A 13,872-nucleotide genomic window follows, 5' to 3' on the forward strand; every position below is an offset into this window, starting at 1 on the left:
TAGGTTTCGCCGTATTGCTTAATGACTTCTGTTATACTAGTATTTTTTCTATAAAATAAAAATGATTAATGAAAGGATAAAGGCCCATGGTAGTCACCAAAGAGGTCTACGACCTAAATTATATTTATATTTAAAAAAAATTCAAACATATATTTATATAAATTTAGCATATAGTTAATATGTAACTATATTTGTATTTAGGGCTATTCAGTTTGATTTTTAAAAAATTTTCATTTCTTTTATAAACTAAAAAAATTATCTTAATTATTTAATATAATATATACTTAAATAATAATTTATGATTTTATTTTAAAATAACATAAATCAATTCGATTCAAGAAGAGGGATACATGTGTGCGTGCGTCACGTCGTGTACAAAATTATGAAAACGGGTCAAAATGTGGTCAGCAGTGTTTTAGTGCAGAAGAAGAGAAGGAAAGAAAATGGAGAAAAACAAACAGAGAAAATTTTGAAAACAATATATAAAATCAACCAAATGAACAGAGACAAATTTAATATTTAAAAGTTTATGAATTTTAAATTTTAGTTTATGAACTTATATTTTATAATTAAATTATTCCTAACACAAATATCGAATTTGAGTTAATAACTGAATTTTGTTCAACGTTGTACAATAAGGGACACACTGTTCGTAGATAAACAATACCAAAATATTTCTAGTCGTAGCGATAATCACATGGCCGCGTGAAACGTGAGATCTTCTAAATCCAATTTACGTCGTGTTTGTAATAGAGAAAAAATTATAGATTTTTTCATATTTGATTGGTTAAAAAGTTATTCGTCTATCTCAATTTATATAATATTTTTTAGATTTTTAGATTCAAATAAATTTATTTTTTATAGTAAATTTTTCATATATTTTTTTAAATATTTTGAATTGTCAATTATTTTAACTTAAGATACTTTATACGTAGTATATAAATTTCACTTCAAAAATTTTATGCATAAACTTACAATTAAATTTAAATTATTTGATCTCGAGAATGAAAAATGTTATATAAATTGTATAAAAGGGAGAACGAAACATATTTTTTTCAAAAAATAATATTCTTAAAAATGTGAATTATTTTTCTAATGAAACTTGGAAAAAATAAATTTGATAAGAGACATTTCAGATTTATTGTTTATGAACCCCGGCCCTCCCCAACAACCAAACCCCCAATCCCTACCCTTGACCATCCTCTCCCCACCATCCTCAATCACTTCCTTTTCTGTCTCTAATAGTGTTTTACTAGATTACATAAAAAAAAATACTTTTAAATTGATATCTTTTTTATTTAAAACAAACATTTTCAAAAATATTTTCTGTCATACCATTTCTTTCACAACTTCATTTCAAAATTTACTCTTAAACGCAACTATAAACACTTATTTTTTTTATAATATCAATTAAAGCTACGATTAAACGCTAATTGAATCAATGTCGAAATGCTGCCTTGACTCTATTTCTATTTTTATTGCCTCTTTAATTACTTTCTGCACTTAAATTGCAATTTACAGATAGGACGAAATTCCTTAAAATGTACCGTAAAAGGAAAAAAAAAAGCTGGGTTGCAATTTCCTTCTCTTTTTTTTTCCTCTTTTAGTTGACGTCCTAATTTGACCATCTTTTTCTTTTGCATTATTTTTAAAATCATCTCACCTTCTTTAATGCATTTTTTATGTTTTCCCAAATACATAAAATATACTCACCCTAAAGTCTTCAAAAGTTGATTCCACTAATAAAGTCAATACCTGTATTAAGAAATCCAACTCTTAATAAAAAATTACAAAATAGTTTGGTGCCTATCCATTAGACTATAAAGCTTTACAACCTCCAAAAATTCAACATTTCATATTTCATGTTGACAAAAATATATACTAATTTTTTCGTTCTAATTTATGTGACGATATTTTATTATACTTGAAGCTGCAAAAGTTTATACAACTACTATCTCATGTATACCAATCAGCTTTGCAATTTGTTTGATATCAATTAATCAATGTTTCAAAATCAATCAAACTCCTTCTTCTTCTACTATTTTTTTGTGTCTCTGTTTTTCTCCTTTGTTAGATCCAGTGCAAAAAATGATTCTTCCTCCTATGCATTTTGTCCTAAATCAACCTGCAATGGAGTTGAAATTTCATATCCTTTCTGGAGACTTGATAATTACAACACCAGCGCTCCTCAGTACTGTGGTTATCCAGGATTTGGAATCAATTGCTCAGAAAATCAACCGCTTCCGATTATTTACCTTCCAAGCGATGCTTTCTACGTCAAAAGTATAGATTATAAAAGCTATTCTCTCGCTCTGGTGGACGCTGATGTTTTCAACGTGAAATGCCCTAGAGCACGTCACAACCTTACATTGGAGAAATTGCCGTTGAAGTTTTCCGATTCCGCTTTGAAACTTACCTTCTATTTCAATTGTACGAAAAATCCAGGGGATGCTCTTCCCGCGGAATGCTTGAAATCAGGTACGTATTTCTACGTTGGGGAAATTGAGCCGGACGATTTGAACTGGTTTGGGATCTGTGAGGAGAAAGTGGTGACGACGGTTACGAAGAGGAGAAGCTTCCAGAATAATGATTGGATCGAAGGATTTGGTGCTGCCATGGGAGAGGGTTTCGTGCTGGACTGGCGGAGCGCGTCGGAGTGCGGCCAGTGTGAGAAATCAGAGGGGAGGTGCGGTTATAACAATTCAACCCATAACCTCTTGTGCTATTGCAAAGATGGTACCGTTAAGTTTAAACATTGCAAAGGTACACCCAAAACTCTTGCTATTTATTTATCTTCTTATTAAACATCGCATTTGCAGCTAAATTTTCATAATTTGCAAATCTAGCAATAATTATCTTATATTTTTTATATAAGAAAAATTGAAACCCTTTATTCATAAACTTTGAACTCAAAATTTTACTAAGTAAAAGAAAGTTATCAAAAATTTTACTTAAGTAAAAGAAAGTCAAGACGTGTTTCATAAGTTTAGGGATCATTTTAATTGTGGGTTTGAAATAGAACTATTTACGTATTAAATTAGCATAATTAAAACTTAAAACCATATTTGGTAGCTTGTTAGTTGTTTATACAAAATTTAACACGTCAAATATGATGTTTAGTTATTATTTTACAATCTCATATAAATAAAATTATGTATAAACTATGAATAAATTTATATCTTAAATAATCAATATATAAATTAATCTTTGCGTTATTAAAACTTGCATATTCGAACAGAGGACCAAACAATCTCTTGTAAAATATAAAAGAGTCACAGTCTTCCTGTTCAAGAAGATATCAACAAAAGTTTGATCACTTATTGTTTTTTCCAACTAATGCTATTTAATTTAATCTAGAAAAAGTCCAATGTTGTGATTCCATAGTTGGCGTACGTATTTAGACTTTAGTAATTATCATATTATCTTATTTAATACGCCAATCAACCAATGGTATCAAGTTCTTGAATATAGCTGATGTTAGTATTTGACTATAATTCTAATTTTTGCTTACTTTGAATTCAAAAGAATCAAAATGCATAGTTTATTGCGTCTAAAATCTGAAAATTTTAGATTCTAATTTTAAATTTTTTGCTTACTTTGAATTCAAAATGCATAATTTATTGCGTCTAAAATTGGAAACAAGATTAAATTTTCAAGAAAGAGAGCCAAAAATAAGGGGCAGTACTGGGCGTACAAAATCGAACCGAAAATCAAATCAAATCGCATATCAAGTCGAATCAAAAAAAGAACTCGATTAGTGGTTTGTTTGACTTGGAATTTTTTTTAAAATTATATTTGGGTTGGGTTGGTTTCAATTAAAAAAAACAACCCGATACCAAACCAACCCGATATTATATATGTAATTTTATAATTTTATTTTATACATAAAAATATTTACTTTGATATCATTTTTAAAAAAATCTTATACTATTTCATAGTTTTTAACTTTTAATACATTATTTCAAGTTTAAAACTTTAGAATTCGGAATGGTCCAATAAAGGTTATAGTTTATAGATGTTGATAATTATAATAAAACTTAAATCAATACTAATGCAAAAAGAAAATCAATTCAACACTAAGAATGACAATAATATTGAATATTTGTTCTTAGTTTTAGATTGATTTAGACAATTAAAATACATAATTTAATTTTAATTTTCCTTAAATATTTAGTAATGTAACTAATACTTATTAAACTTATTTTAACATGATTTAGTACTTTTAAACAAATATTTATTTTATATGATGATTTCATTATTATTTTTTATTGAAAATTTTTGTGTCATCAATACTCATCTCATATTTTGTGTTATTTTTTAAGAAACACTTTAGATTATTTTGGTTGGACTAAAGAAATATTTGGAGCACAAGTTAATTATATGTTTATATGCAAACTTTATCGAAAAAATCCAAAAATCTGAATAAATCCAAAGTTTATTAGTTTGGTCTGATTTATAAATTTAAAAATTCGACACAATGGTTTAGTTTGGTATTTAAAAACCCCCAAAAAATCTGAATTTAATTAGCTTGTTTTGGTTTATAAATTTAAAAATTTTACACGGATAATTCGATTTGATATTTGAAAATTTTGAACCAACTTGATCATGTACAATCAAAACCGTGAATATACTGAATGCGAAAGGCCCATTAAAGATTGGGCTAGTGGCGAAGGATGCCAAACTAAGCCCAAAAATAAAAATACTTGGGCGAAACTTGCGATTTTGATTTAGGGAAGACAAGAAAACGGATTGAAATTAAGAATTAAACTAGGATAAGCTGAAAACTATATTAAAATGGTAAATAATTGAATGACTTCTAGAGACAATTCGGTAATTGTTGAAATTATCGATGCATTGAGCAATTAACATCTAGCTTTATAAAAGTTGTTCAATTTACCCATTAGTAAATTATCTTAAACTCAGTTTATGGCTGGGTTGGGCGGGTCCTTTTTTTGGGCTTAGTTTGATAGATTATATATAAAAAGAAGTCTTGTTTGTAGACAAAATTCAGGTTAGTCTAACATAGCCTCTTTTATTACACTATTTATCTCCTGTAATATCACCTTCACAAAATGCCAAAAAATATTTAAAAACCTTAGTAATATATCAACAGGTGCATATGAATATGATGTGATTTTTGGAATTTTCTATTCCGCCCAAAGAAAGAATTCTCAAACACACATGTCCTTTTCTTGTTCAAGAGTTTCCGCCTCTTTTCCCTTTTTTTTTTTTTATTACTTTAGTTTTCTTTCATCTAGACATGTATTTTTAATCTGCGGAAAGTTTCAGCTTTTTCAAGGTGATTGAATGGATTGGTGTAAGATATTTATCCCTTTTTTATTCATTTGAAATTTCTCCCTCTAGTTGTGAACAAATGGAACTAATTTTCGTCCCACTCGTCTAAGTTGAAAAGTAAAATTTTCTATGGTTAAAATAATCACCGAAAAGTCTTATAAAGCATGAGCAGCCATTTCTTTTCTCATTCATAACAGTTCTCAAGTTTGTCATCTTTTGTTAGTCAAAACTGGATTAACTTTGATACTTGAACACCTCAATTGAATTGTATATTTTGCCGAACTCTTCTAATACAAGGTTCTCCAACCAACATAGTCTATCATTGATGAGTTCTCTCACAAATGCATGCTCAAAACTTTCCTCTTCCTCTGCTCCAATCCATTGTTGCCTTCCTATGTTTCTTGATCACGTCCTCGCCATCGTATGGCCTAGAGGATAAACAGTATTCCACTTGTAATAGCTCCTACACCTGTGGGAATATTCAGAATATCAGCTTTCCTTTCTGGGGTGGTGATCGACCTCAAGAATGTGGTCTTCCACAATTCAAGCTTGCATGTGAAGACAATCAGGATCCCCTTATACATATCGATGGTCATAATTTCCGCGTACTTGACATCAATGGAGACAATCAAACCATGAGAATTGCACGAAATGATCTTGAGGATGACATTTGTCCTGATAGATTCGGTAACACTAGCTTAAATGATGCCCATTTCCGCTATGCTCCTCGCAACTTAATGATTCTCATCCTGTTCTATGCTTGTCCTTTCGATATACCTTCTCAATGGAAAAAATTCAGCTTTAGCTGTAATAACTCTGGAGAGTCCAATCTTGGTTTCTATCCAGATCAGTCATTTATATCATTCTGGGGACCGAAGTTTGAGAGTTGTGAGTTAAACGTCGCAGTTCCTGTGTTGCTATCAGCATTTAATCGGTTCCAAGACCAAGGAAGTACGAAAATGTTGGAGCTAGTGAAGCAAGGGTTTGATGTGGTTTACAACAAAAGCCCAGTATGTATGGCTTGTGAGAAATCAGGGGGTTTATGTTGGTCAGAAACAGATTATGCAGAGCCAACTTGCCTTTGTCAGGACCGAACTTATCCTTATTACTGCGGTTTTGTAGGGGAACAAGGTGTGTTCCATCTCTAACTTGTTTTGTTTGCCAAAATTTAGTCGAATCTAACTGTTAGGTCAGAGTTTCAACTGTCAAATAAGACTACCAGAGAAGAGAAAAAAATAAAACTTAGGCTGCCATGTGAACATCTAATTTAAATTGTCCATTCAAAATATCTATGAAATTTCCCCATGTTTTGGTGAGGAACTCCAATTCTTTTCACACCTTCCTTATTTATTCCATTCCTTGTAACATTCTTTGGGCATTCTTTCAAGTTTATGAAGCCCAGATAATAAAATTTAGTAACAGTTTGCCCAGCACAAGCCCTTTTTGATGAAGCCTGTTCTGAGAATTTAGTAGTACTAGACAGAAGCTAGTTTGTATTTGCTTAACCTGTTGAGATAGGTATATCAAAATTTGTGAACAATGGAGATGACAATGCATCTTTACCTAAAAAAAATGCATCTTTACCTTTCTAGTTCTTCTTGCCAAATCAATGATTGAAATCTCTTTTCCTTTTGCTGCATCTAGAGATGCTGACTCTCTTACCCAGTAGGTGGTGAAGGTGGACTTTTGATGTTATTAGGACTTAACAAATTATTTTCATCTTTTCCCATGACTTAGGATTCAGGCTTTTCAAAATGTTGTTTTAACAGCAGTTATTTTCCTTGTTTCCTTCTCTTATCTGTTTTTTTTGTTTTCTCCATTTGTAAATTGCACCAGCAATGCCACAGATCATTGTTTTGCAAATTGTTCATACTGAGATTTTAGTGCACTAATCATGCCAGAAACCTTTTCATGCGAAAATGAATTACCCTCATCTTCCGCAAAAATGAATGAGGCTAAACTGTCAAGATTGCTTGAATAACAGAGGGAACTATATGTGGTGCTTGAATAACAATTCCAACCCCTAAACAGGACACCGTTTCCATAGTAAATTCAGAAACTTAAAGTCCAAATCCACGTTTGACAATGTTTCCATAACAGCCTAGAAAATAACCACATAATTCATCTATAGATTAGAAACAGTAAGGTGGTAGTAGTTGTATTCCTGTCTCTATGATACTACTGAAGATATTTTATCGTGGTTCTGTATCATCTCATCACTTGTTTATGTCTGCATTTCAGGCGATAAAAGAGATATCAGAGTGAAGGTTGCTGTAGGTAACTGTCCTTTGACCATGTTCATCTTATGATTATCCTTCTCTTTAACGATGATCAAGAACTTCTAAGTCACATATTTCTCTCTTTTAGGTGTAACTACAGCTGCATTCACTGCCATTGTGGCATGTGTAATTTTCTTTCTCTATTATCGTCGACAGAAGAAAAGTCATGCTGGTTCGTCTTTGATATCCAGAAGTATCCTTTCTTATCCCTCCTCAACTATGGACCCTGAAAAGGCTTCGAACTATTTCGGAGTTCATGTCTTCGACTACAGTGAACTGGAAGAAGCCACAAACAATTTTGATTCCAGCAAAGAGCTAGGAGAAGGTGGATTTGGCACAGTATATAAAGGTAAGAGAAATCCTGAAGTGGGCTTTCTCTCACTGCCAATATGCTACTAAAACCTAAACATTTGATCTGATTCATTAACCATATAATTGAACATGACATGTTATAGGTAAACTTCTAGATGGGCGTGTTGTTGCTGTAAAACGTTTATATGAGAACAACTACAAGAGGGTTGAGCAATTCCGAAATGAAATTGAAATCCTCACTCGTTTGCGCCATCGAAATCTAGTTACCCTTTACGGATGCACATCTCGCCATGGCCGTGAGCTTCTTCTTGTGTATGAATATATTTCCAATGGTACTGTTGCTGATCATCTTCATGGAGAATTCTCAAAGCCTGGATCACTTTCATGGAATACACGAATGAGCATTTCCATAGAAACGGCAAGTGCGCTAGCCTTTCTCCATAATTCAGAAGTCATTCACCGAGATGTTAAAACTAACAACATCCTCCTAGACAGTAACTTCTGCGTCAAAGTAGCTGATTTTGGCTTGTCTCGGCTTTTCCCTACTGATGTTACACATGTCTCAACAGCTCCACAGGGTACCCCCGGATATGTTGATCCCCAGTATCACGAATGCTATCAACTCACCAGTAAAAGTGATGTTTATAGTTTCGGGGTGGTATTAATCGAGCTTATATCCTCTCTGCCAGCTGTTGATATCTGTAGGCATCGACAGGAAATAAATCTATCAAATATGGCAATTAACAAGATTCAGAGCAACACATTACATGAGCTGGTTGATTCAAATCTTGGTTTTGACTCCAATGACATGGTAAAGTTGATGATCACTGCCGTGGCAGAGTTGGCTTTCCAGTGTCTTCAGAACGACAGGGATTTGAGACCATCCATGCCAGAGGTTTTGGAAGCTCTACTGGGAATTCAGAGAATGGATAAAACAGCAACAGAAATAGGGAAGCCAAGTCCCGGTGATGATGCTGGATTGTTGAACAATCACGCATTATCTCTCTCACCCGATTCAGTAATTTCAAAATGGACTAGCAGTAGCAGTTCAACAACACATGCTTCCAGTATTGGCTAAGTTTATGTCCTCAGTTTGTCTAGTTTGTGGTTTTCTTGATAGTGATTCTTCAGCCACCTGCTCAATTGGTTGCCGAAAGCTGAATTTTATTGTCTTTCCCTCGAGTACTTTGGACCTTTTTTCTATCTTAAAGAGGCTGTACATATCTCGTATGCAGCAATTTAAATTTAACAGTACTAATTCAATTCATTTCTTAAATTCTTTAGTTAAATTGTGTAGATACTTGTTTAATTTATCATCTTTGTCATAGCAGATTATGAGTATGTTTCACCAGGGTGAGTAAATAAGAATGTATTTTGTCTGGTGTAGCAGGATATTGCGGTTAAATATATTTGATAAGAATTTTATCTTAATGAGCAAGATTACATTTTGTTCTGCCTGCATTTCATTGCTCAAAACTTAATTTTATACCACAACATATCCATTGTAATCCCATAAGCGGGGTTTGGGAGGATAGAGTCTACACAAATCTTACCCCTACCTCGTAAAGATAGAGATGTTAAACCTTCTGCTCAAGTAAAGCGTTTCAAAGTAGTTTGAAAAAGCGAATACAGAAAAGAAAGAAGGAAGAACAATGAAGTATAGAGCCCTGTGTAAAGCAGTACATAGCATACAAAAAAAAAAGAGCAGTTACAAAAACAAACTTAGTGTGATAACTCGAGCACAAAAAATACAAATGATAACAACGATCGATGAACAAGAAACTACTAGAATAGTGTTAATACTATACTTTTGAGTAAATTGACATTGTTGAATAGAAAAACTTAACAGGAGACAATCATCCGGTAATGCATATAATTCAGGACAATTTTGAAAATTTCAAGTAAGTTGTAAGAAGGGTACTGTAAATAAAATAAACAAGACATAACTGAATGCATAATCAAAGTAAAAATTTCCATTAATTTGTTCATTCAATTAAATGAACAATCACCCTCTAGAATAGACAACTCAAATTTGAATCTTAAATTAAAAAAAAATTGAAACATACTTTTGCATACTATTGCCAGACCACACATCTTTTACAAAGGGGTGGCGCGACTTCTACAACAATTTTCCGCCCTTTATTGAGCAAAATTTTGTTCCTACACACTATGTACATTTACCTATAAGCATAAGCTTCAATCCTTCATTGTCTTCTGTTTAACTTCTATATGCTGACAGTGTAAAATGTAACACAATTCTCTATCTGTCTGAAAAGTAACTACCACCGTTATTATCAGCAGGTGTATCAAATGTAGTTAGGATTACCAATCCAGTCATTGTATTCGATTAATTGTTCAGATGCATCTGTCAAAATTGTGTTTCGTTGATAGGATCTTATCATTGGTTGTTGCTGCTGATGAACATTTGGATATTGATCCACCATTGGTTCTCCTGTTCGTATGACAAAAACATTATATTATGTATTAGTAGTAGTTAATAACCAACACATTGTACTAAAATATAGAAGCAAAGTGTGTTGACTCTTGCTAATAATTCCAAAAACTTTGTGCTTTTTGAAAAAAAAGACCTCTTTATATAATCATTTAAGAGTACAACTGAAAACAAACTTGTTTGTACATGGTGGACATATGACTTAGTAATCAATGAAATGGATCGAGAATCATGAGGTTTCATATTGAAATTCATATTAGGTGAATTTTCTTATCCCATTCAATTTTTGATGGACAGAATTACTCAATATCTATGCTGATTAAAAAAAGTTTAAGTATTAACCCGTGGACTTAAGCAAGCTGGCTCGAACACCACAGTACCTTGAGTTAGTAGTGCTGGCTCATTAACTAGACCATCAACTTCCTCTAAAGAACTCCAATTGGTATAAGCCTCTTTCACCAAATTCTGGATATATGCCTATTGATACAGTAGAATAGATATTAGCAAATTTACAATATCTCAAGAATCAAACTCGCAAAGTGCATATAAAATCATACCTTTTGTATCCCAGTTAAGTCATGAGTAGGGTAAATTTGCCCATCAATAACTGCCCTAACAACTTCACAAATCGGAGTAAGGATTAGAACGTAGTTTGAGCCACGGGCCATGAATAACTTCGAGCCCATCTCACAAGTTTTTGCATGCTTGTATGTCACTTCCCACATTTTATCAGACATTCCAGTTCCCAGTATCTGTATAATCACACAATCAATTAAGAGATCTTTGTAATTCGTATTTAGTTTATAATTTGTTTTGTGTGAGTAGCTAGAGGCTTACAGTTCTGATTTGTTGTGTGTCAATAGTAGCTAACTTCAAGAAATCTTGTACAGTGTTGATGCCTTTTGAAGAGAGCTTTTTGCGGAAAGTTCCATCTTTTCCAATCTTCTCAAGACGCCACACTTCATCTCCTAGTGCTGGTGGGTAATGTTTTTTGTACACTGCAACATGTTAACATGACACAAACTCATTACTTTTCAACGTCGCGAAAGTCCTCAAACTTGTGAAATTGAAAAAAAATTATGTAATTCGTTAACAGTTTGGTCCAAAAATGTCATTGTCATCAATGATTTAGTTCATTTCACGCAATTTAAGAACATTTTATCTCATTGGAGTCACTAAGCTAGCTTGTCCTAGCTAGCAGAGAGATTGCTCCGATAGTAAACGCGCTCAACCTCCAATCCTAAGGTTGTATGTTCGAGCTAAGCAATAAAATATGAAATTCTGGATGGTAGAATTCAGAATAATGAGTTAAGGACTTTTGTAAAGTTTAGAAAATCAGCTTCCACTACCAAAAGAAACTAAAATGAAAGAAGAAGAAGAATTTGCTTACATTCTCCGCGGTGATCTTTAACCACAAACGATTCAGTAACGGCTTCTATAATTCGAACAGAAGTTTGATTGTTTCCAATTTGAACCACTTTTGCGCCAATTCTGAATTTCCGGCTCCGAATCCAGCTCGAATTGTCAGTAAACTCGATTTCCCCAACGGGAACGACGCCTTCACGCATCGTGAAATTCAGTTCGCCGGTAAGCAATGGCCTCTTTCCGGTTCTCTCCTTAACCACGCGTTTGTCGAATTCTTCGCGAGACCAATTCGTTTCAGTTTCTCCGGACGGGAAATCTCCGTCGAGTACGACGAGTTCTACTTTGATAGGGTAAGGTAAAGTCGTCGGAACCATGCCTTCGCCGCTCGTATCCACCAGAAGAATTTGAAGACTCTGACCGTCGCCGGCGACGACTTTGCTGCTGGTAAATATTGGTTTAGAGAGCTTTTTGTTGAAAATGAGACGAAGATTCGATGGTTCTAATGCTTTGATTCTAAGCGAAGGAGATCTCGTTATTGAAAGACATGAATAACGCCTTAGTCCCTTCTCCACTTCCTCAACAACCTGCAAAATCAATTTCACTTTGAAGAAGTTAATTTCATAAAGTTATCATCAAAGTGAAATTTATTCAAAAAAAATTCATACCACTCGACGGAGCATCGGTTCCAAAGCAGAAGACACGTTCTCTAGGAAATTCGCCTTCATTGCTTCCTTAATAACACTAACAAAGAAATTACTATAAGTCAGGTAATCATGAAATTAAATATGTATATCGACATGAATTGATATTTGAAAAAACAGAGGCGTACGAAGCGAAAGAAGGTCTCATGCGTTTGTAATTCGGTTGGTTTGGATCCGGATTAGAATTATCTAAAAACCGTTTAGCTGCTGCCATTTCTGTAATGAGGAGTAAATTTTCAGTAGATGTTGTGGGAAGGGCAAGTCTATGTATGCTTATATATATATAAATAGAGGAAGAGTATCTAAATAAATGTAATAAGTGGAAGCATAGGTTATAATTATTTGTAAATTTTAAGGGTTAAATTGGGTAATTAGAGAAGTTTCGAGGAATGAAGAAAGAAATAGCGTGGCAAATAGAGGGCAATTCGCAACTTCCAAATGATCTAACGCAGCCTGAAGTAACGACTTAAACGTCAAGCCCCGCTTCAAGTCAACGGCATAAAACTCCAAAAAATATAATAACTCAATTTTTCGTAATGTTTACATAAAATCAATAAATACGTTATTGTTTTAACTTATGAACAGGTTAAATTAGTACTTTTTAATTTATCTACGAGTTTGATGGCATTGAAAGACAAAAAAGATATATAACTTATAAGTTGATATCAATCAAAAATCATAAATTGGTCACTCGCAATTTTACTAACTTATACACTTTTTAAAATCTGTGTTTTATTTTTATGAATTTTAACGTTGTTTCTAAATATATAGATTATTGAAATATCTTATTCATAATTTGATAGCTAAATAATGAAAATAACTTTTAACATAATTTTATAAATTTAAAGAAAAGTATATATATGGACGAAGATATATTTATTTTTTGATCCAAAAAGTTAAAAAAAGGTATAGATTGGGACGGAAGAACTATAACTACTTAGTTAATTAGTAGTAGTACTTATTAAATAATCATAGTGTTTAAAATTTGTTTATAAGGTATATATAAATATATCGATAATACTACAATTTTAGTAGTACTAGTTTCTTTTTTCTTTTGTTCTAACTAACCAAACCCATAAACTAATATTATTTGTGTATAAGACTTTTATCTAGAGATTTTATTTCTTCTGATTTTTTTTTAAATTTGAGCTTAGTTATATAAAGAATGATTTTTTGATCCCTTTCGTCCAGTGATTAGGACATCGTCTTTTCATATTGAAGACACAAATTCAATTCCCATAAGAAATATGTACTCATTTTTTACCATTTTCAGAAATTTTTGGACCTCATATTTTGGATCTATTTTTTTTTAAGATCATCATAATTTTTATCTTTACTTTAGGTTGATCTTTAATTGATGGCATCATAGCAAAAAGACAAACACATAGGTGTGTATAAAATAAAAATCAATTCATTACATTTTTTTTTAGGCAAAAAGAACATTTATTGCCATTAATATCAGTTTGAG

At 32.5% G+C, this 13,872-nt stretch overlaps 2 protein-coding genes across 3 annotated transcripts; one reads left to right on the forward strand and one right to left on the reverse strand.

The window, feature by feature from the left end:
* The first annotated feature begins 1,651 nt into the window (after positions 1 to 1,651).
* Positions 1,652 to 9,175, forward strand: LOC101247005 (LEAF RUST 10 DISEASE-RESISTANCE LOCUS RECEPTOR-LIKE PROTEIN KINASE-like 1.2). Of its 2 annotated transcripts, none has more exons than XM_004235732.5 (4): positions 1,652 to 2,763; positions 7,537 to 7,572; positions 7,663 to 7,923; positions 8,030 to 9,175. In XM_004235732.5, exons 1-4 carry the CDS (start codon positions 2,004 to 2,006, stop codon positions 8,962 to 8,964), a joined length of 1,992 nt encoding a protein of 663 aa, XP_004235780.1. In that variant the 5' UTR covers positions 1,652 to 2,003; the 3' UTR covers positions 8,965 to 9,175. The 2 variants fall into 2 exon arrangements, with proteins under 2 accessions (XP_004235780.1, XP_025885974.1); XM_026030189.2 differs by having other exon boundaries at positions 1,851 to 6,426.
* Positions 9,176 to 9,833: 658 nt separating this feature from the next.
* LOC101248759 (protein SAR DEFICIENT 1) lies at positions 9,834 to 12,833 on the reverse strand. The gene is made up of 7 exons (XM_004235738.5): positions 12,533 to 12,833; positions 12,369 to 12,444; positions 11,729 to 12,287; positions 11,176 to 11,336; positions 10,896 to 11,090; positions 10,719 to 10,815; positions 9,834 to 10,338 (listed from the first exon to the last, which is right to left on the reverse strand). Exons 1-7 carry the CDS (start codon positions 12,616 to 12,618, stop codon positions 10,193 to 10,195), a joined length of 1,320 nt encoding a protein of 439 aa, XP_004235786.1. The 5' UTR covers positions 12,619 to 12,833; the 3' UTR covers positions 9,834 to 10,192.
* Between the last annotated feature and the right edge of the window lie 1,039 nt (positions 12,834 to 13,872).

This window comes from Solanum lycopersicum, chromosome 3, assembly GCF_036512215.1.
Source record: "Solanum lycopersicum chromosome 3, SLM_r2.1".
In the NCBI taxonomy this organism is placed as follows: domain Eukaryota; kingdom Viridiplantae; phylum Streptophyta; class Magnoliopsida; order Solanales; family Solanaceae; genus Solanum; species Solanum lycopersicum.